The sequence below is a fragment of the Thermoascus crustaceus genome (assembly GCF_041956765.1).
Source record: "Thermoascus crustaceus strain CBS 181.67 unplaced genomic scaffold VTN00scaffold_1, whole genome shotgun sequence".
NCBI classification, from domain to species: domain Eukaryota; kingdom Fungi; phylum Ascomycota; class Eurotiomycetes; order Eurotiales; family Thermoascaceae; genus Thermoascus; species Thermoascus crustaceus.
Genome location: NW_027192527.1, coordinates 280,678 through 302,713, shown reverse-complemented (window position 1 = coordinate 302,713; position 22,036 = coordinate 280,678). Strand labels below are relative to the sequence as shown.

Below are 22,036 nucleotides of genomic sequence, written 5' to 3'. Positions count from 1 at the left end.
GCAAGGGGATCATGGAACACTCACCGACTGAGCCTGGAGATCGTTCAGCAGATCAATCCTTCGACCAATGTGTTCCACAAGTCCGGGGAATCCTGGGAGAAACTAGAGAGTTCCTCCTCCGCTGTTCCCTTCAACCGCAGTACCGTTTCCGAGCCCGGTGGTAAGTCCGCTCTCTCACAACATGTACCGGAAACGAACTCCGCTTTGTCTGGTTTGTTGTGGAAGGTCTGTGAGGAGATGTTAGAAGGAGTGAAAGACAGAGAGGAAAAAGCAGCCGCCAGAGAAAGAGGGGGAGCTTTGCTAGGGAACGCCGAGAGTTTGCTCGCGGCCCCTGTTCTCCGTCCACTGGCGGTGTACGGAGTGCACAAGCTGTTCACAGCAGGGCAGAGGATAGGATGAATTGGCCATGGAAGGGGAGGTTACCTTTGATCCAGACAGTCTTTCAATCCGTCCCGTCAGGAAGAAAAGCTGGAGGTGAGGGGGAGGGAAGCGCAGGGACCGTGGGGATGTTTGCGGCGCGGGAGCGCATGTCGCCCTAAGCTTTCCCGCCGCCCCTCATCGTCCCAAGAGAGAAAAGTTTCGTCGCTCGAAGGGATCTTTTCCCCTGCATCTCTGGGTAACACCTGCCAATGCTCTTTGGGTTGCGATCTGCTTCGTCTTTCCGGTCCCTAAAATAAGGCCCGCATCTTTACTATCTTTTTTTTAAACGAATCTCTCTGAACTCCTTTTTTTATTATTATCACATCACCATGTCGACTGCCAGCATCCCCCTCCCGCCGCCGATAAGGACAACAAGGCGACGCTCCTCCCACTCCTCGTCTCCGCCAACGTCCTCTCCTTCGGATCCTACGTCCTGAAATCCGGTCGCGAGTCGTCCTACTTCTTCACCTCCTCCCTGCTTCACACCGCGCCCCTCCTGCGCGCCACGGCCTCCGCATACGCCAGCGTCCTCTCTGCTCCGCCATTCGTGACCACCGCCGCGGACGGCACCACCAAGCCCAACTTCGACATTCTTTTTTCGCGCCCGGCATGCAAGGGCATCCCACTCTGCGCGGCCGTCGTCAACGAGCTCGCTGTGCTGGATTCGCTCTCGCCGTCCCCATCCCCGCAGGGCACATGGGACAACGTTAGCTACTCGTTCAACCGCAAGGAGGCCAAGGCGCACGGTGAGGGCGGCGGCATCGTCGGCGCGCCGCTGAAGGGGAAGAGGGTCGTCATCGTGGACGACGTCATCACGGCCGGAACGGCGCTGCACGAGGCGTTCGGGATCATCCAGAAGGAGGGCGGCACCGTCGCCGGTGTCGTGGTCCTCCTGGACCGGGAGGAGAGAGTCAGCGATGCGGAGCCCAAGAGCGCTATCGGTGTTGCCCAGCGGGACCTCGGGGACAACATTCCGATCAGGGCCGTCATTGGACTGTCGGATCTGATCGAGAAGCTGGGAGACAAGATCAGGGAGAACGAGATCCGACGGCTGAAGGAGTACCGCGCTCGTTCTGGGGCGGAGTAAGATCGGATATACATATTCGGCTGGCCGAAATGATGAGATGAAAGTTTGGTTTACATGGGGGGAAAAATGATACCAAGACTTTATGTTGTCTGACGACACCGGAGGTTTGATCTGACTGTTCATAGAAGGGAGACCTTTGATAAAAAAAAAAATGAAGCCCTGACCGTCGTCAAGACCAGCGGATCTATAGACTACGATTACACAGAGAACAATGAGGTTACATATAGAACTACAAAAGGGGGGTGAACGGGAATCGTCGATAACCTATTCGGCATACGACAAGCTTGTCCTAGTCTACTCCATCGAGACTCAAGACCGGGGAAGCAGTGTCCTTGAGGGCTTACAATACCCTGCTTGACTAACGTAATCCACGGTCGAGCGGTCCATTTTCTCCGCGCACCCCATTTATTTAATATATTCATCTTTCTACGCGTCTCTTTTCAACACTACCATACAAAATGCCTCTTTCTCAGGAGAATCGACTTCAAATGGCTATATCTGCCTCTAAAGACAAAAAAGTTCGATCAAAAACAAGAGCTGCTGAGATATTTGGAGTACCCAAAACAGCTCTTCTTAGACGACTCAAAGGAATCCGACCACGATCAGAAACACGCGCCAACGGCCATAAATTGCAAGCTGTTGAAGAAGAAGTTCTTCTAAAACAATTGCTAGAAGCAGATAAACGAGGATTTCCAATCAGACCAGATTTTCTGCGTGGAATGGCACAGATACTACTCCATGAGCGACTTCAAACATCTACTGCAGTTCTCGGTATCAATTGGGCCTATAGTTTTATCAAACGTCATCCTCAGCTACATACACGGTATAATCGTCGAATTACATATCAACGTGCTAGACAGGAGGATCCAAAAGTTATAATACCATGGTTTCAAACTGTACATGCAGCTATTCAGGAACATGGCATACATGAAGATGATATCTGGAATTCTGATGAAACTGGTTTTGCAATGGGCCTCTGCTCTACTTCTAAGGTTATTACTGCAGTAGAACGCAGTGAGAAACCTAGAAGAGTTATCCAGGGAAACCGCGAATGGGTTACTATCATTGAAACTGTGAGCTCAAAAGGAATGCATATACCACCAGTGATTATACTCAAGGCAACAAATCAACAGGCTGCCTGGTATCAAGAATCTGCACTTTCCAAAGACTGGTGGATTGCAACTAGCGAGAATGGCTGGACAACAGATGAAATAGGCCTTTGCTGGTTGAAAGAGGTGTTTGAACCACATTCCAGACACTATACAACTGGTGCAAAGCGGTTGCTTATTCTTGATGGCCATAGTAGCCATCTAACTGCTGAATTTGATAATTTCTGCAGGCAGAATTCAATTATCTGTCTCTGCATGCCTGCACATGCCTCTCACCTCCTGCAACCTCTTGATGTTGGTGTTTTTAGCCCGCTTAAACGCGCGTACGGAAAGCTTCTTGAAGCAAGAATGATTGCTGGCAACAATCATATTGATAAAGAAGACTTTCTATCTCTATATCCACCTGCACGCGCTGAAGTGTTTAATTCAGCTAATATATGCAGTGGTTTTGCAGGAGCAGGCCTTAAACTGCTTGATCAAAAACGGGTTCTTTCAAAAATTACATTTCAACTTCGGACACCAACACCACCACTACTAGCTGAAGGCTCAATATCTTCTGCTTTTCAAACACCTCAGAATACTCGTCAATTGGATCGCAAAGTTCGCAGCTTGCAGAAAAGTCTTAGTACAAGAAAGCTATCTAGCAGTCCAATATCTCATATTCATCATCTAGAGAAGGCTGCTCAAATGGCTATGAATATGAATCTTCTTCTTCAGGATGAAATCAAGACTCTACGTGCAGAAAATGAGCAACAAATAAAAAAGAAAGCAAGAAGGCGAGCTGCTATAGGAAATGATACTCTATTATCTGTACAGGAAGGCCAAAATCGTGTTCAGCGGCTTGATATGCAGTTTAATGAGCAGCCTGATGAACCTACACCTGTGCCTCGACGACGCGCTCCACAACGCTGCAGTGGCTGTGGGATAGTTGGACATACTATAAGGAACTGCCCTAGTAAATAGCTTTATATTTCACTATTAGTTAGGCTGATTGAATTTTATTTCTGTGGTTGAAAAGCTTCAAATTTCTCGTGGTTGCATGAAAATGGACCGCTCGGTCGTATGGACCACTCGACCGTGGATTACGTTACTGAAAAGCCAGGATGCTTCCAGTTGGAAAGCAAAAACACACAGGTACCTAAAGATAAAAAAAAAGGAAATGGATAGTCTGCCTGTATTATCGCTGCAATTTAATCTATCATACTACAAGCTAGGACAAAAAAGCGGACGCTGTCTCTGCTAATCAAGAAAGGAAAAATAAGAATAGAATAAGAATGTTTATGGCAAGCCCATTATCAATCAACCAGCCAAACAGTCAATGAATGGATACTGTCCGTCTCCATCAAATCCATGCATGAACGTAGCAGCTGGACCCTGAGCTGCGGTTTAAAAATGCCTATTAGAAAAAAAACCTAGGCAAGAGCCCCGAACTCGAAAGAAAGGGATGAAGGGGAATGAAGGAATATAGAACGAGTAAGTCGTAGGTACAATACACAGTCGGGACTCCCGTTTTCCTTCCACGCCTTCAATTCAAAGTAAAGTTTTTCCTATCCAGCTAAATATCCACCCGAAAGGTTTCGCGAACCATACCACCCAGCTCCCAATCAAGACCATGTACCCAGCTATCCGGCCTAATATCACGACGACGAATCCCAAGAAGAGAAAATAGACGCCGGCCTGTCCCAGATCCCGCATCAGGAGTGCCAGCTCCCCGCTGCTCGACGTGGGCCATGACCCCGTACGTCTGTAAACGAAGCAGGCGTCCGTGACACGCCTCGAGACTCGATAACAGTATCCTGCCATCTCGAGAATCTTTTTACCCACAACTGCACTGTGGTGGTAGACCCTGTTTCGAAGGAGGAAGCTGTAGAGATGAGTAGCCGTCAGGAACAAAATGTCGAATAGGACTGAGAAGCTAAACAGGCTCATCCCATCGCTTTCGTTTTCGCTTTCACTGCCCTTGTCGTCTTCGTCTTCCTTCTCGATCTCCATGACATTATCGTCGTTGTCTTTATCATCGTTGACTTTTTCGTCCTCATCTTTTTCGCACTCAGCCTTGTCGGGATTGCCTTCATTCTCTTCGGTATCTACAGTGTCGGTAGTCACTGGGCTACTATCACGAGTACCTTCCTCGGTGCCACCAACCTGTATCCCGTCGAGTTCTGCAACTTCGGTCACTTTCCCGGGTCGGGATCTAATAAAACTTCTTGGTCTTTGTCTAGAGAGCGAAGGAGCTGAGTTCAACCCTTGGCGTGGAACAGGTCCTGCAGTACGAGACGCATTGTCCACAGGACGGAGACCATCCAGGTTCTCAGCACGCCTGTCGTTATTCTCCACGCAGGTGCGACAAAGGCAACGGCGGTACTCTTCATTGGGGCTACCCATTTTACCTTCAGTTGTCATCATCTTTGGCATATGGGTGTACCCAGGCATACCGGAGGGACCCTCGGGGCTCTGACGAATGCCGCCTCTGTGTCTTATGCCGGGCATGCCTCCTGCTGGGACGAGACTCTGAGGAGCCGTGAACGGCTTCTCTGGTCTCCCTGTAGGCACCTGTATCTGGGACTGCCAGCCGAACTTGTTGGGAGCGATTGGTCTTGGGGCTTTTGCCTGATCCTGTACCTTCGGTGGGTTTGGTCGTTCCACGTTTTTGTTCTGATGAGCGAGACTGGGACACGTGGTGTTCGTGGGCATGGTTGTGGGTATCATAGTGCGTGTGATAGTGGGTGTGATAATGTACACATCGTCGTCGCTCCGATTTTCCTTCGTCGACGATGCATGCGCGTCCGGCATGCTCTGCTGTGGGCTGTTCGACGGCAGAGGCGAAATCTGCTTCCAAGCGTCCTTTGGAAGGACTCGTTGCGGCCACGGATGTATGAGATCGTTGCTGCCCAACCGCTTCGAGCATTGGGGCGCGTTCGTACTCTGAGAAAGTGATGGCGGATCCTCTTTGAGGACGGCCTTTTCTTCCTCTGACGGCCTCTTCCGGTGCGTCAGTGATCTCCGCTTCTCCCTTGATTTCCTCTTTGACGGAGATATTGACGGGTATGGGGAATCGCTCATATTCGGGAACAGCAATATTTCGTCTGGGTTTTTGTCCCGCGGCCCATTCATCTCCTTGCAGCCTAAAAAAGAATGATCTCCCATTTCCCATGGTTTTTCCTTTGGCATCTTAGGAGACTCCTCCGCGATAGGACTCACCCACTCTCTCCCTACATCATCGGCACTGTAGTATTGCCGAGGACCCAACGGAGGGGATACAGATGGTTGTTTGTCTGCTTCCGCAAAAGAGCTACCCGCCGTTATCTTGGGAGGAACGGCATTTGGCTTCTTCTCCAGCTTCTGGGGCGGAGTGTTTTTCTCTTCAGGAGTGATAGCACGCGGGCTAGGAAGAGATTCGGGATCCAGCAGCGTTCCGCCTTCGCGATAGACCTTCTCGATGCTCCTTTGAAACTCCGCTATTTGCTGAGCCGTCATCGTCGGCGGATTTGGTTCCCTTGCGGAAGGCATGTTGACAACGAACTTATCCTCCCAGTCACTCGACACGGCTCCTGGTCCTGAGACCGGCGATTCCCCATCGCGTGATGACGGGGTACTCTCCTTGTTCTTCCCAGTGACACTGCCGCCTGACGGTGTGGATTGGTCGATGTCTAGACTTATCCATTGATCGCCTTTCAATCTCCATTTCTTCTTGCCCGCACGACTGCGAGTTGCTTTATCTTGGGAGCTATCGGTGGGGTTACTTACGCTCATAACGCTGGGACTGATGATTCCAGTTCTGGGGTTTGCGCCTCTGACCATGAGCCTGTCATCGCCATTGCCAGTTTGATCACTCTTCTTCTTTCGCTTAAATCTCCCTTGTTTCATCATCCCTGCTAGCAAAATCGGTTTTCGGCCCTCTTCCTTGTGCTCATGCCCCTGCTCCTCTTTCCTGGCCTGCGCAGCAGTAGCCTCCCGCTCAAATCTCTCCCGAAATTCTCGCCAGAATTGCTCGTAGGCTTCAGCTGCTGCTTGACTCCATCCTTCTTCCGACGTGCGAAGAGGAGGCCTTCGTTTCGAATCGCGCCGGTACACCAGGTGAGTGTCCGCAGCCGTACCTTTCCTCGGTGATCTGCGAGCGTCTGATCTCTCGAAGAACGATCTGGGCGTCGGAGGCCTCGTCTGTCCACCTTTTCGTAGTACCGTCCCGTGAATGCCTTGTGAACCCCCAGGGCTGGAGTGACTCAATCTCTGAGGATAATCATCAAAGGTAACAGACTTTTTATGCTCCCTGCTTCTGGACGGGGACGATTGTTTCACGCTGCTCTTCCTTGGTGTACTACAGTTATTGATGTTGAGCTGTTGAAACGGTTGAAAACGTGGTCGAGTCCCAACTGACTGTTCTGCTCGGACTTCCATGTCAACGTGTTGCCGACTCTGGGAGACCCTAGTACTCTTGACGCCCTGGCCGAACGCAGGAATCGTCTTGGCCCATGCCTGCTGTGGGGATGACGGTTCCGGTCTTATGCGTCGGAGCCGGTTGCTATCGCCGCTTCGAAGGAGATGTCTCAGTCGGGTGGAGGATGGAGACTCGCTGGATTCAAACGAGGGGCTTCTCAAGGCAAATAAAGGTGCCATTGAGAGGGTCCAGGCGTTTGTTCCGCAATAGTAAAGAACTAAAAATATGAAAGGTATGTTATGTGGGTTGCTAGGATGAAGGAATGTGCTTCGTACCTATCGCGGAACCGAGAGAGGAATGTATGCATCTTCAACGCCCACGATGTCAGGACGCCGTGTGTAAAGTAGGATATGTGATAAAGGCTCGTGCGAGTTCGCTGCTCTAGGCTGGAAAGCGCAATCTAGCATTAAACGAAATATCGAGAGAAGGAGCAACGGGATACCCATAACCAAAATCGGAAACGCAACATGGACCAAGGATCTACCCATCCCTTAACAAACACGAACGGAAAGGGACCATCGCGATTGACCGCGAACCGAGGAATACTAGAAGTAGTATCAAAAGACATGGGACAGGAAGCGAAAAAGACATATCATGCCGTATAGAAACTGGAGGAAATGGCCGAAGGCCCTCCACATTTCAAGTTCGATTGTCGCTTGAACAAATAGTCAAAATTCTAAAGATATGCCTACTAACCGCCAACCCAAACGCCGACCGTAAGAACGAAAAATGCAATGTCTTTTATACATGCTCGAATCGAACTTTTTGGCGAATGCAACAGAGCATTAGATGCACACAAGCACCGTTAAAAAAAGTCAACCTGCATTATGCAGCACGCGGCATACGACTCACGTCCAGATTTTAGGACTGGTTCGTATCTAGAATTTCCCACTTTCACGGCGGGCGTTGTGGAGATCGGATGTGAGATGGCTCCATCTCTGCGAAGTCGAAGCTGCGCCCATTCCTCCTGCGATACTGCTTCTCTTCAGAGGACTCGAAGGCTTCCTCACGGGACTTTGTGCCCGGTCCCTAAAGTTGATTTCTCCGCCACCATACTGACCTGATTTCTTCAGTGGGGAATTGGCATGCGAGTAGACGCCTAGACTGCCACCGTCTCCTGAACCTGTCGCGGGCCTGAATTGCGGTTGACGGATCCCAGTGTTTGTAGTCTGGACAATAGGAGAAGAATCACGTAGGTGGCTAGGTGTTTGGAGCGGAGCTTTCGAGGGCGACGTCGCAGATGACTGCCGCCGAAAGAAGTTATACTGAGACTTTGTACTTTTGTCGGGGTCGATGTGACTGACATAGTTCGGGTTGGGACTGGTTCTGAATCCGCGATGGATGACGTGGGCCGGCACGAAAGTCTCGACTTTGTTGTACTTCTCGTCTGAACCGGAATGACCGACATGCTCCTCCGAGAATTGGGTTCCCACATCTCTCATCAATGGCTGGGTCCGGGGGTGGACGAATTTGGCGTCATATTCATTGAGGACCTCCTTATGCACCAAGGCCGAGTCCTTGGCTTGTTGGGAGAAAGACGACGAAAGCAGTGATAATTGAACCGACAGCAGAATCGTCACGACGATGGCCGTGACTATGGTCACACTTGGTCGAGGGTCGGAAGGCAGAGTCGGCAAGAAAAGCCAGTAGACGAGAACATGGCCCGGGCTGAACAGACAGAACAGCCGGATGGATAGGGGCAAGGGATCCCATATCGCAAGCTCCCACACATCGCGCCGCGGATCTGGATGGGCTCTCGACTCTGCGGTCTCTGCCTTGAGGACGCTGGAGATAAAGCGCAAGGGCGAGGATGATACCGGAGAGGAGTCGACTCTCACCCGGTGGGCGGAGGGTGTTGCAGGAGCCTTGTCGATGGATGCTTCGAACATGCGGTAATGCCGTTTGCGCCGGAAAGTGTAGAAGGCATTGAGAGCGGAAAGGAGCGTCAACATGTGGACAATGAAGGAAGCCTGTCATACAAGACATTTGTTAGTCAATCGCCGTCCCCGTGGCCGTTGGAGAACCTGCACAACGTACAAACCAGTTCAGCCAGGAAACCCCGCCATCGTCTCCGAAGACATCGTCGACCGCTCGACTACCGTTTCCCTTACTATTCGCTCGAGCAATAAGAAAAACGGTGTTCAAGCCTATGCCCAGCGGTAGCGCCCACTCCTTCTCCCACTGATCCCAGTCGCTGGTCTCGATTTGTTCCGACAGCCAAAGAAGGAAGTCCAACGGGTTCAGGTACGATTTGATGCGCTCCGAGAGCGGCTGGCGACGCACAAGCCTGGGCATAGTGCCGGGAGAATGGCGCACAGAGTGCGGGAGCTGCGCCTGGTGGTTTCTGTTAAAAGATCATGGGAAAAGTTGCGCGCGGACCAGGGGCCAGAGTCGACAGAGCTGTCCGTCTGTAAACAACACATACAAAAGCCGACATCACCGGGTCACATGACCACTATGGGGCATTGGACCGTTGGACTCGTTGACGGGGACCACGAGGGATGTACAGGCGTCCTATGTTAATGCACTATGCTAACGATCGAAATTACAATTTCCAGAAGATCCGGCGGAAATGCTGAAATTTTATATTTGGCTGATGTCCATAAGTTACGTGCCATAAAGTAAAAAAAGAAGATCTGCATGGTGGAAGCAACACACGATCACTAATGATTCCACGCAACAAAATAATACTACAGTCTGGATCTTAAGAGCAATAGATTTTAATCAGTTGAATTCAACTTCAGTCTGAGAGATCCGGGGCAAGCTCGGGAGACCTTCCTCAGCTCCTCATGCAAGGCACAGATGACATAAGCAGAACCCGTCATGACGACGTATGCGCGCCGACAGCGTGGATGTCTCGACCTCACGGCAGCTCGTCGCCTGTTCTCTGGCCGCGTTTCTTCCGACTCCCCTCTCGGTGGCTTCGGACGGAAGAGACAGAAGCTGCAGGAGGCTGAGCCCATATCCAAGGTATATTCTCTTTGGTGATTTGTCTTCCACGGGTCCAGTTTCGTCCCATCTCGAGTCGCCATGGCTGCTCCGGCTGCCGCATACAAGGTACCTAATCTAGCATACCTCCCCCTCGATCTCTGCTGCTAGAATTCGCAACTGATCCTTTGATCCTTGACAGGACCGCCAATTCCTTGCTGTTATCGGTGATGAGGAGTAAGAGTCTCGAGCTACATACCGCATGTCGTCGTCGCGGACCCCCGCTGACCCTTGATGTTCCCCTCTCTATCTAGCTCGGTGACCGGGCTCCTCCTGGCAGGTGTCGGTGTAAGTGTGCACCCTCCAGGCTTCTGTCGCATGATTTCCCAGGGATAGAACGCATAATGCACTTTGTCAATCCCTTCGAATTGCAATATGCTAACGTAGTCTGTGAAATCCAGCATGTAACCGACCCGCCAGACTCGCAGCGCAACTTCCTCGTCGTCGACTCCAAGACCGAGACCTCCACCATCGAGAAGGCATTCCACAACTTTACGCGTGAGAGGAAGGATATCGGCGTCTTGCTGATCAACCAGCATGTATGTACCCTGCCTCTCTCTTTCGAGTACAATATATTACACCCTCCATGCAACGCGCCCCAGCTCACGAACTGTAACAGATCGCGGAGCGTATCCGAAGCGCCGTTGATTCCTACACCGAGGCTTTCCCCGCCGTGCTCGAGATCCCGAGCAAAGACCACCCATATGATCCCGAGAAGGACAGCGTGCTGAGACGCGTGCGGAGGCTGTTTGGCGAGTAAGGGGTGTGATTTTGAAGGATCTGGCTTGCTTCATGTTTTGTTTCATGGGACTCTTTTGTTAGATCTGGCTCGAATTGGTTCTATGCATGTCCAGGACGCAGCCCCTGGCGCATCCCTATCAGCGCTAAAGGTACTGTTTCTACCAGGCCGCTGGGCGACGGATGCTGATGATGGACGAGAGTGATGGGGAAGATACCCGGCATGTGTGAAAGAGATAGCATGTCCTACATACAGCTCACATATATGGCTAAGCTACGTCAAATTGTTATGAAATAAATGCCCCCCAGGCAATGGTAGTCGCATCTTCCGTGTCCTGTCGGATTTTTTTTGTACTTTCCATTCTCTGGAAACATCCGGATCGCGCATTCGAGCATTACTCCAGAATAATTCGAGAACTCTCCAGGATCTTTGCTGTTTCTCCGAGATGCTTCCTTCGGCACCACTTCGGCTTTACCTAGGTATATATAAAATACAGGTCCGTAGTCCCGGTTCCGGACCAATAGCGGTGCTGGCCATTATCAGATGTCAAGCTACCTATCTCACCTTACTGCAAGTATATCTATTTCCTATGTAGTACTCATTACATACATATGCAAGTTTCCTGCAGAGAAACAATCGCCTAGGATGCCGTCCGTACTACGCTTCAAGCCGTCGACTTGGCGTCTGTCATCCCGACGGGCGGCCCCGACGTCTTGCGTCAACTGAACCCCCGTCAACCGTCGTCCATTCAATTCCTGCATATTTATGGTATCAGCTGCTTTGGTAGCGTGCTAAGTTCATACTCTGAGTACTAACAGAAAGGGAATCTCGCAGCGCTAGCATTGCAACCCTCAACGGAATACTCGAGCTTCCCCTGCATTGAACGGGCCTGCGCTGCATCTCATGTGTTAGATGTACTAACGTCAACGTCAGTGTTACTATTTATTTGAACAACCGCAATAAAAGAAAAAGGACCGGGATTTCAAGTCTGTTTTTCTGTCTGCCCACGATATACTGGATTCTACGAGATATTCCACCTTCACATATCCTGAACAGCGGGGTTTTAGCCCACGTTTTGCATATCCCTATATACCTACTCCAGACGTCTTCTGTTACATATATCGAAAGACATACTCCAATCTCCATCACATGTTTTGCATCCCTATCTTTCTCTATCTGCCTTTGGATGATTTAATTTTGTTGCACATCCAAAAGTTGAAAAGTATACGAGATGCCACCTCCAAACCTGACTCACGACTCCTCCCTCCTCATCATCGGCGCCGGCACCTGGGGCTGTTCGACGGCCCTGCACCTCGCCCGGCGAGGCTACAAACACATCACCGTTCTCGACCCGTACCCCGTTCCCTCGCCCATCGCGGCGGGGAACGATATCAACAAGATCGTGGAGTACAGTGATAACAATAACAACCAAGGTGGGCTTTTCATTCATTTCATTCCATCCCATTTCATTTATTTACACTACAAATATTGTTGGGACTGGATTATATACATACCTAAAATATATTCAATCAAGATCTACTGGAATAACCCAACACCACCATCAACACAAAAAAACAGATGATAATTCCGACACAGACGACCCAATATCATTCGCCTTCCACGCAACCAGCAAAGCCGCCATGCACGGCTGGCGCAACGATCCCGTCTTCGCGCCATACTTCCACGAAACGGGCTCCATCATCGCCGGCCACACGCCCGACACAATCCAGTACGTCAGGGAGCACGAACTGTTCCCTTCCGAGTCGGACTACGTGAAGCTCGAGTCCGCGCGGGATTTCCGCGCCACGATGCCCGAGGGCGTTCTGACGGGTGAGTTCCCCGGATGGAAGGGCTGGTGGAGGAAAGATGGCGGTGCCGGATGGGCGCATGCGAGGAAGGCGTTGGTTTCGGCGTTCGAGGAGGCGAGGAGGTTAGGAGTCACATTCATCACGGGGACACCGTCTGGGGAGGTCGTATCTCTCGTCTACGATGATAATAACGATGATGATAATTCGAAAGATGTCATCGGCGCAAAGACAGCAGATGGGACCATACACCGCGCAGAACATACCATCCTCGCCGCGGGCGCCAGCAGCGACCTTCTCCTCAACTTTAAAAAGCAGCTCCGTCCGACGGCGTGGACGCTGGCTCACATCCGGATGACGCCCGACGAGGCCAAACTGTACAAGAACCTCCCCGTCCTGTTCAACGTCGCAAAGGGCTTCTTCATGGAACCCGACGAGGACCGACACGAGCTCAAGATCTGCGACGAGCATCCGGGGTATTGTAACTGGGTCAGGGACCCAGACCCAGACCACCCTGGTCAAAAAAGAAGTATCCCCTTTTCAAAGCACCAAATCCCCCTCGAAGCGGAATCCCGCGTGCGCGACTTCCTGCACGACACGATGCCGCACCTCGCGGACCGTCCGCTCGTCTTCGCCCGCATCTGCTGGGACGCGGACACGCCCGACCGGTGCTTCCTGATCGATCGACACCCGGAGCATCCGTCGTTGCTGCTCGCCGCGGGCGCGTCGGGGCACGGGTACATGCAGATTCCGGGGATTGGGGGGTTCGTCGCGGATGCGCTGGAGGGGACGCTGCATCGGACGGTCCGGTATGCGTTTCGGTGGAGGCCCGAGACGGCGGTGGATCGGGACTGGGGGGACACTCAGGGCCGGTTCGATGGGCCGAATCGGGTGATGGATTTTCAGGATATTGGAAAGGATGGATGGACTGCTATTAGATATGATGAATAGATAGCTGGAATGTAGTTTTGAGATTGGATGGGGACTACATCCTCTAGTGGAATTGCTTGACTTATCAGGTCTTGATTTGAAGTAGCTAGTTCGCCAGCAAGAAAATGACAAACTCACGCAGAAAACGAGAGTAGCAGTGTACCAGTATAAAAACTCTAGACAATTTTGATGGTGTCCTGTACCGAAACAGCAGCTCGAGCGACAGCCTGCTGTGTCTCCTGAAAGTAGTCAGATCCCCTTTTACGATAGCTTAAGCTGTCTGTAAATTGTCAAACAGACGTCTTTCGTTCCTGACTACTACCCGGCCACTTGACATAGCTCAACGCCAAACTTACGATGTATGCTTTGGGCCTGAAAATGATATATAGCAATGTTAAACTAGACTGCATGGGACGCATCGTTTGATTAATCGTTGCGTGGGGCAAGATTGCCATTGCATATGCACAACAACCAGACAAGCATAAACATATACGGAAAAACATTACAGGAGATAGGACCTCGAGTCACCTCCCGGGTGATGAAAACCATTCAATCAGAGAACCAGATTATTGCTCCTATATAAGAGAATCCGGTAATTGAATGTGTAAAACCTTGAATAACCTCGTCGATCAAACAGGAAAAACGCGTCATAAATAGGTAACCCAGTATCGCCTACGCGGACACCCGACAGGAAGAACCAGCGAAGCCTGCTGAAACAAGCAAGTAACATATAAAGTAGGGCCGATAGCGGGTCATGACCACAGGCGACTATCATGAGATCAAAGCGTGTTGTGAGAGTTGCACGCTGTGTGGAACATCTTAGACATACGGAAAGGTATCATTATTCGATGGGGCAATATTACACCGTTGTGACAATCGCACTTGTCGCAATCTCACTTGACCCATCATAAAGGGCAAATGGACCGAGTACTGCCCAGATGACAACGCGACAACAGACCTGCAGGTATTCGTAAAGCCTAGTGAGGAATGTTGAATTTGATATTGTCGGCCTTGAGACAGGTGATCTTCTTGTTATCCTCGGTGTAGACATCCGCAAGGATAGAGTATGAGCCCTGTGAGAAGCACATTGTTAGCTCAACCGTTACAATTCGTTTGTCGGGGAGACGAAAAAAACAATAAGAGGGGTTACGTACCGGTGGGATTTCCTTGGGCAGGTCGACCTGCTTGGTGAGAGTCATCTGGCCCTTCTTGAGAGGGCAGTGCAGGTCGACGTTCTCGATCTGCTCGCAGAGGTCCGCCTCCTGACTGATCAGGCGGATGAGGCCATACCTGACCTGCAGGAGAACCTTGGCCCCTTCCTCAATAGTCTCCTTGAAGGTACCGGTGGCTTTGATGGTGAGGGTTTGACCACTGTGCCGGAGGAAGCGTTAGCAGAGCCCATTATTTGATAAGCAGTATCAAGGTCAAAAGAAGCATATATCATGATGATGGGATCGAAGAGGAGAGCCATACGCAGCAGGAGGGTTGGGAGAAAGGTCAACCGAGCTTATCTGCAGGATGTTCTGCGACGGGTCTGCGCAGTACTCCAGAGGGTTGTCCCCATTGACAGGGCGGGTTCTGCCGTCTGATGTCGTCTTGAGGGTAGACTGCTCGTATACTCCCAGGAAAGAGGGAGAGCGGGCCTCGATGAGAGGGGCCAGAAGAAGAAGGCCAGCAGTAACAGCCGAGGGCAGCTTCATGATTGCGGAGCTGAGGTAGCTGGGCTACTGGAGACGGATAGCTAAGATAGGAGGATGGTGATGCTCAACAGGAGCCGCAACTCTTCCCAGTGGACAACAAGGCCTGTGACAGAGCTTCAGCAGCCTCGAGGCGACACCCGTCAAGCAGAAGAGGTCCGGAAGAAGGAAGCAGGAGGCTGGAGACGGAGAGGAGAAGCGGTGTCGTGATAGAGACGATGACGGAAACCGCGCTTGGCGCAGCAGTGGGCTGCACGTGATGCGTCACGGGCCCGGCAAAACGCAAGGGCTTTTGGCCTGTATTCTCCTGTTTCTGCATATATTCTCTTTCAGAATCACTTCTATGGCTCGTTCAGCCCATGAATGATGGTTAGATCTCTTCATATGGCCGCTATATCTGATGCTGTATCCATCGTATCTGACCTCCGCTCGAGGTGGATGAAGCCGTGGCGGATAAGACCCACCCGTCTCCCCGCGGCCTGACTGGGCTGGGGATCTATTCGGCCGGCAGGAGAATGACATGTCTCTGAGGAAGCATGATGGATCTGGTGAAGGGAGTTGCAGTAGTAGGGACTTTATTTGTCTTTGAACAACCGGTAGCAGGATTACTGCTTGGAACGGGCAACTGAGTTCCTGTACCTGCATGTACTCTGTGCGACCCCTGTTTCTATTCCGATCAGGGAATGACTATTAGCTCAATCTATTGAAGGTTGATGGTGATGTGACATGGGGGTATATGCAGCAAGCAATGTGGCTCATTAAGATGTGCAACATACCAAGCTTTGATGCTACTAAATCCTAGCATTCGGTCTTCGAGGCAGGAAAATCAAAGGGGAAAGCTCCCGCATATTTCAAGAACCAACATCTTTTGATTAACGCGCTAACTTAATGAATAACCCATATCTCGACGCTTGATTGATTGGCCTCGCATCTTGGATTGAAACTATGAGCTTTGCCCAAGAAAATCGACCATGTTCAATGTCAATACCATGAAAAGACAGAAGCCACTATGGAGATTTATCCGAACTGTAATAAAATAACAATGGCTCTTTTGGTCTCGATGTAATCGTGTTTGAGGGTATCGATGTTTTCACCTTTTATTGTCCAGCAACGTTCTGGGCACGGATGTGCTGCACTCATGTGTTCAGAATTGCTTGAAGAAAAATAAATACGTATGTATAGGTATATGTAATATTTCTCCGCTAATGCTTCCTCACCAGGTTTAGACGGAAATATCCAAATATCCAACCTGGCTCTGTTTCTTTGCAAGCTGGTTGTACATAAGATTCTGTTTACTTGAACGTCAACGGTACGGCAGTTCTGGCCATACTTATTGCGCATTTATATTTATATTTAATCCAATGGCTCTGAACGCATTTCAATTTCAAACATCGTTCCTTTTCCGTCTTATTGATGCCTCCATTAGATGCACAATACACAGCATGATAGGATAGGGTAGGTAGGCAGGGAATCCCTAGAAGGGAAGAAAAAAAATCTCTTTTTTTTTACTCTGATTTAGCACACAAAAACTATAGCTGCAGATCTCCATCTCTCTCATGTCAGGATAACTCTCATCCGTCCATCTCATAAGATTAATAATATGTCACAGGAACAAGATATGTCCAAGACCACCTCCAACCGGCCGGCAGAATTATAAAATCTCCTGTCCTGTCCTATTCTGTCCCATCACAAAAGACTGTCTCACAGTAGAATTATTCTACGTAATGTACATTTACAGAAAGACAGACAGACAGACAGACAGACAAACGGGTATATAGTTACCTAACCTAACTACAGTTACATACCTATGTGATCTAGCAGAGCAGCATGAAACTTTTGCACTGTACTAACTACCTAAGGCACCTATTGCCCTCTCCCACAGCAAGGGCTACCAAAGTTGAAAAATATGTATACATGCTACTTTAATTCTTTCTTTTTCCGTTTTGGACCAGATGAAAATACTATACAATACAACTTGATTTATTATTTTGCACAACAATACCTAATAAATCAGGTGCTGTACCTGACATAGCATACGCAGTAGTGCCTCCGGATCTTCTCATTTCTCCCTCCTTCCCCTCGTCCCAATCCCTGAAAAATCAAAATATGGCAAAGCAAGAAGATCCCCAATGACGGTACCTCGGTCCGTATCCGGTCCGACATCCAGCCTTCAGGTCTCTGGTCTGTCTGGCCTGGTCCAGCCAAGAATGGCGGTTAGCCCTGAATCGAGTCACCGGTAAGTTATCAGTAGAGCGGAGTCATCCTAGGTGTCGGACCGGACCTACTCTCTGCTACCTGTGTTTGTAATTAATAAACTTGCAGTTGCAACTAATAAATGCAGGTGCCGGTCCTGTGGAGAAAGAAAAGAGAGAAGGGGGGTTGAAGGGAGAGAGGAGAGAAAGTAAGAAAGAAATCGGCCGTGGTTAAGTAGGGAGTTAGCTTAGTAGTCATCTGAACTTCAAACGACTGGCTCTGCCGCTCTACTAAAACTAACTAATTGCACGTCTGCACGGGTCCCGGCTCGGCCCGTCCCACTCCACAAAGATGGGCGAGCCGAACTATGGGTGCGTTTCCTTTCTGTCGGTGGATGTGTAGAGGGGTTGTTGGGATTTTTCTTCCTGGATTTTCTAGCTGGTTCTGCTACAGTGACTCCGCCTCACTGTAATTGTATCGCTGCTTCAGAATCATGCATTATTGCGAATTTGTTATTGCGAGGAGTCTCATGTATGCCCCGTGCTCCCTTGCCAATTCCTGCATTCCAGTATCCGTTTTAGTGGATCCATTCTCCTGGAGCCCAAGCCGGAGTTGCGGTCAAAGCGCATGGAGAAGGGAACGAAGGAAGAGATTCGTGGTTAGTCATATAAAGCTTCACTGCTAGGTTCTTCTCGGGGCGTTCAACAATCGGTAGCAACTGCGAAACTGGTATAGTAAGTAGAGATGGGCTTTGTGGATCCTCTTTTTTTCTTTTGTCACCAGTGAAGGAGGGAGAGGAGAGAGGAAAGTCCCAGATACCTACATTCTTGTCCTGTTGGGCGGGAGACGCGGATACAAATTCCGCAAGTATGGTTATTCGTATGTGTAATACAACCCGATGATCCCCATTTCTCCAGCCTGTTCTCATATCATATGTACTCCGTATTCATCCTGTACGGAGTACTCGGTGGTTAAATCATAGCAAACGGAAGACAGTACGTATTTCGACTCCAGGACCAAGAGAAAATTAAGCTGTGCTTTGCTGTACGCAGCAAGTCGATATTTGTACCTAACTGGGCCAGGTGGGTGGTTAGAATTGTGGAGTATCCACACGGAGCCTTTCTCACCGGTTATCCGTGACCGAGAGGAGGAACGGAAGAGAGCAGGGTAAAAGGGAAGTGGAACACAGGAAATTTCTTTCTCCTATCTTCGGCCTATCTTCTGAAGACACAGATCGATTAACCCGGGTTTACAGAGTATGGAGACTCATTTTAGTCCAGACTCCGTTTCATCGAGGTGACAAGGAGACGGGAAGTATAACTTCGTAACGTGGATCTCAGGAGTATTGTGTGTTTCGTGTCATGCCCCGTTTCCTTCTCGGTCTCCTATCGCCCTACCTAGGCTTCGTACTCCTCCCATTTACCTAGGTTAGAACATCATCTCCACATGATATGATCCACCGACACTGAGGCCAAGGCACGGGGCCATTGCGCGGACCTTCCTGTGACAGACGTGTAAAAGTGAAACGTACTCCGTATGGATCACGGGAAACTATTCCAAGAGTACGGTGTCGAGCTGGGATTGGATCGGTAAACTCTTGTCCGTGCATTGATTTTGCAGACAGCTATGGGTCTGCTTGGAACGCCAGCAAGGTGTGACCGTTGACCACTCCTAAAATCGGAGCCTGTTCAACTTGGACTGGATTGTAATCCTCAACGTTAGAAGAGAAGTGGATTGGAAACCGGGCCACGGTGGTGACTACGTCACTCCCCTACCTAAAGCCCTAAACTTACCTACCCAGTTTAATTTAACCGGAGACGGGAAGCTTGGAATCTAGGTGCTAGATTAAGATACTACTCGCAACGGCGCCCCCAAGTGTTCTCTGTCGGTAACTAATCCCAGATCGCCAATTTTTTCCGAGATGTGTCCGCCGTACGGGGTACTCTGCCTCTGTCTTCCACTATTGACGTCATTTGACATGATCGCCGTCGAGTCGCATTTCTGCTCGTCAGAAGGCCGTTGAAGCTGGTGTGCGGATCCGTACGAAGTACCGACAGAGACAAGAGCGGCGAATAGACCTGCCGGACATCAATCTCCGTGCTCCAACCCGTATACCGACTCGCATCACTATTGGTAGCCTTGCCAGTGCCAAATGTCAAGTTGGTGACTCTTTTCACGGAATGTCTGTGATTTTCACAGCAAGAGAGTCCAAGTGGTCGGGTAGATAACCTTTCGCCTCAATCGTACCCACTTAAAGGTCGCTGGCACAGATGGTCTTAGTAGCAACGTCGTGCTCTTTCCAACACGGTAGAAACATGATGAGTGGGTTCAAAATATTATCCTCTGCTAGCCGCAAGTCTGCGAGTTGGTCTGAAGAGAATCCAGGACCATGTGCGGCCCAGTGGGACCCGTTCTTGCAACATATTGCGTGCAAACTCACAAGGCATTTCCCGTCATGCGAACGAAAGGGGTAGGGAAACAATTTAACAGCCATGTCTTGAGGTTGCTCTTCAGGCAATCGCCAGGAGATGTAGACACATTCAATTTCCATGTTCCAGCGACTAGACGTCGCGAGATCTTGGGTGACTTTAGGCAAAGAGATCTCTGACAGCACCTATCAAGATCAGAACGCACTTCAAAATCATGGACCCGCCTCGGACATGCATTTTAATTATTATTGCAAACAACCTTACGAATTGAATTGCGTATTCGACGGCACGGCATGAATATAACGAGAAGGTAAATGCTCCGCTTCGGCAACTTATCCCACATTTTGGAGTCAGTTGTCCCCGAAGGGAAGGTAAACAGGAGTGAGCGCTAAGTGGCTGACACTCAGCTAACGGGCATGGCATGTCGCCACGAACCTAAAATAATACCAATAGCATTAATAGCGGAATAAAGAGAAGCGGGAGGTGACAATCAAACAGTGGATTTCGACAGGTGCTAAGGTGCTTGTCGGGAGAAACCAAGAAACGCTGTTGGGGACCAAGGTATACTATAATCGTCAGGGAAATTCCGTGATGGTCGATCAGCCGCTTTGCTCTCGGAAAGGGAATCGTTCAATGGGGTGAGATGGATATTATTATCTCTCCGTATTTGGCTGAAATTAAACGCTTCGGGAAACCCCAGGCGCAATAAGAAAAGCCATCATTACCGGATGGATGTTAGCTGGCAAGGCAAACAGGCTTCCTAGACACTGTTCCTTATGCTAATTATCACTCGAGACTTGCTTGGTTTTCCCCGCCTGTCCAGTATAATCAACGAGAAGAGCAAATCACGGCTCCGAAACAGAATACCTACCTGTTAGCGGAGCCCACGGGGTGGAACCTTTGCCAACCAGCGTACGGTGTAATATTCCATTCTTACAGTACTTGCCCACCTTAGAAAGTACTGCATGTGGTCTAACACCCGGTCTCTGGAGAGGACTGAGATCGTTTGGGGCTTTCTTTGAGCCGTTGGGGGCAAGGGTCGACAAACAAATCATGGCAAATCATGAACCAAACGGGGCCGTGGCTGACATCGAGTCAGTCAGTGCTTGCATAAGTCCTTAACTTGGTGCCTCGGGAGCAAACCGTGTAACTGGGTAAGCTTCGTCGCTCCCCCTCCAGGCCTCTGTACGTCAAGTCTGGCCCGCGTTGTGTTGCACAGTTAGCTTTGCTTATTTTTTTTTGGGTGGCTTGGGCCCACAAGCCCCATCGGCCACAGGATCATACGCTGTATGCGACACTAAGGCTCCTAAGCACGGCTAAAGCGGATCCCTCGCAGGCTCGAGGTTCGGAGGCGAAGGAACCTAAACTTAATAGCCTCCCATGATAGAACTCCGAACGGTTTTCAGGCTGGGTCAGGCAGACAGTGAACCATGGCGCTGGGTTCGGTTCAGTAGCGATGGGCCCTGCCCCCCTTCTCACCCATCCGGCTGTTCCAGCAGCCTTTGATGTTGATGGAGAAGGACCCGACAACCCGGATGCCATGGAGTTGGTTTCCCACGTTACATGCATGCGTTCCGTCCTTACGTGCGTCGGGACATGCTGGGATTGTTGGGAAGGAGGCGGGCACTATTAATTGGCGCAACCAGTCCAGTGGGAATAATAAAACAACGACAGGTGAATTATTATTCCACAGATGTTTAGAGAAAGTAGTATATGGAAGACGTTGTATTTGTCCGTGAAAGCACAGAAAATGCATGACGCTTCTTGTTGCGCATCTTTCAAGATTGAGTCCCGTCGTGATTATCTCGCGAGTGTTTCGATCCAGCAATTCTGCGTCTAGCATTCCAGTCTAATTACTCGGCATAATCAGAATTGAAGCCTGTCTCTCTGAAGCTGTTATTGTTACTTCGGTAGGACAAGATCCATAATCGGTTCGCTTTCATTAATGTCGGCCCCCTCTTAGTCGCTTGCCCCTGAGATGACATTCCAAGCGGCAACGAAACGTCGAGATCAGCCTTTTCTGTGCCTGCTGTTGTACATGCCATGATATCATACATTATTGTCCTTCGTTAAAACCGTAATCAAACAAAGCGCGGGGGCGCTGTAGCAAGTGGGAACCGACGCATCGGAAATAGAAGGGGCAAATAGCGGTGAGCCTCACCCTCGAGTCTCCAAAGACTACTCCCGAGGGAGCCTTGTGA

The 22,036-nt window shown here is 50.1% G+C and overlaps 9 protein-coding genes across 9 annotated transcripts; 3 read left to right on the top strand and 6 right to left on the bottom strand.

Moving 5' to 3' along the window:
• Window positions 1–181: 181 nt before the first annotated feature.
• VTN00DRAFT_103 (uncharacterized protein) lies at window positions 182–1,507 on the top strand (the record flags this gene model as incomplete). The annotated part of the gene is made up of 2 exons (XM_069426940.1): window positions 182–211; window positions 764–1,507. 2 exons carry the CDS (start codon window positions 182–184, stop codon window positions 1,505–1,507), a joined length of 774 nt encoding a protein of 257 aa, XP_069290811.1.
• A 2,639-nt stretch (window positions 1,508–4,146) lies between these two features.
• Window positions 4,147–7,233, bottom strand: VTN00DRAFT_102 (uncharacterized protein; the record flags this gene model as incomplete). The annotated part of the gene is made up of 1 exon (XM_069426829.1): window positions 4,147–7,233. One exon carries the CDS (start codon window positions 7,231–7,233, stop codon window positions 4,147–4,149), a length of 3,087 nt encoding a protein of 1,028 aa, XP_069290810.1.
• Window positions 7,234–7,932: 699 nt separating this feature from the next.
• VTN00DRAFT_101 (uncharacterized protein) lies at window positions 7,933–9,349 on the bottom strand (the record flags this gene model as incomplete). The annotated part of the gene is made up of 2 exons (XM_069426718.1): window positions 7,933–9,024; window positions 9,092–9,349. 2 exons carry the CDS (start codon window positions 9,347–9,349, stop codon window positions 7,933–7,935), a joined length of 1,350 nt encoding a protein of 449 aa, XP_069290809.1.
• Window positions 9,350–10,084: 735 nt separating this feature from the next.
• Window positions 10,085–10,802, top strand: VTN00DRAFT_100 (uncharacterized protein; the record flags this gene model as incomplete). Its single annotated transcript, XM_069426607.1, has 5 exons — window positions 10,085–10,111; window positions 10,185–10,219; window positions 10,297–10,330; window positions 10,444–10,581; window positions 10,662–10,802. The coding sequence occupies 5 exons, from the start codon at window positions 10,085–10,087 to the stop codon at window positions 10,800–10,802; spliced, it is 375 nt and encodes a 124-aa protein (XP_069290808.1).
• A 1,210-nt stretch (window positions 10,803–12,012) lies between these two features.
• VTN00DRAFT_99 (uncharacterized protein) lies at window positions 12,013–13,537 on the top strand (the record flags this gene model as incomplete). The annotated part of the gene is made up of 2 exons (XM_069436905.1): window positions 12,013–12,214; window positions 12,378–13,537. The coding sequence occupies 2 exons, from the start codon at window positions 12,013–12,015 to the stop codon at window positions 13,535–13,537; spliced, it is 1,362 nt and encodes a 453-aa protein (XP_069290807.1).
• A 532-nt stretch (window positions 13,538–14,069) lies between these two features.
• VTN00DRAFT_98 (uncharacterized protein) lies at window positions 14,070–14,425 on the bottom strand (the record flags this gene model as incomplete). Its single annotated transcript, XM_069436794.1, has 2 exons — window positions 14,070–14,334; window positions 14,382–14,425. 2 exons carry the CDS (start codon window positions 14,423–14,425, stop codon window positions 14,070–14,072), a joined length of 309 nt encoding a protein of 102 aa, XP_069290806.1.
• A 68-nt stretch (window positions 14,426–14,493) lies between these two features.
• VTN00DRAFT_97 (uncharacterized protein) lies at window positions 14,494–15,216 on the bottom strand (the record flags this gene model as incomplete). Its single annotated transcript, XM_069436683.1, has 3 exons — window positions 14,494–14,589; window positions 14,671–14,887; window positions 14,990–15,216. 3 exons carry the CDS (start codon window positions 15,214–15,216, stop codon window positions 14,494–14,496), a joined length of 540 nt encoding a protein of 179 aa, XP_069290805.1.
• Window positions 15,217–15,240: 24 nt separating this feature from the next.
• Window positions 15,241–16,018, bottom strand: VTN00DRAFT_96 (uncharacterized protein; the record flags this gene model as incomplete). The annotated part of the gene is made up of 2 exons (XM_069436577.1): window positions 15,241–15,463; window positions 15,990–16,018. 2 exons carry the CDS (start codon window positions 16,016–16,018, stop codon window positions 15,241–15,243), a joined length of 252 nt encoding a protein of 83 aa, XP_069290804.1.
• Window positions 16,019–20,621: 4,603 nt separating this feature from the next.
• Window positions 20,622–20,890, bottom strand: VTN00DRAFT_95 (uncharacterized protein; the record flags this gene model as incomplete). Its single annotated transcript, XM_069436466.1, has 2 exons — window positions 20,622–20,650; window positions 20,707–20,890. 2 exons carry the CDS (start codon window positions 20,888–20,890, stop codon window positions 20,622–20,624), a joined length of 213 nt encoding a protein of 70 aa, XP_069290803.1.
• Between the last annotated feature and the right edge of the window lie 1,146 nt (window positions 20,891–22,036).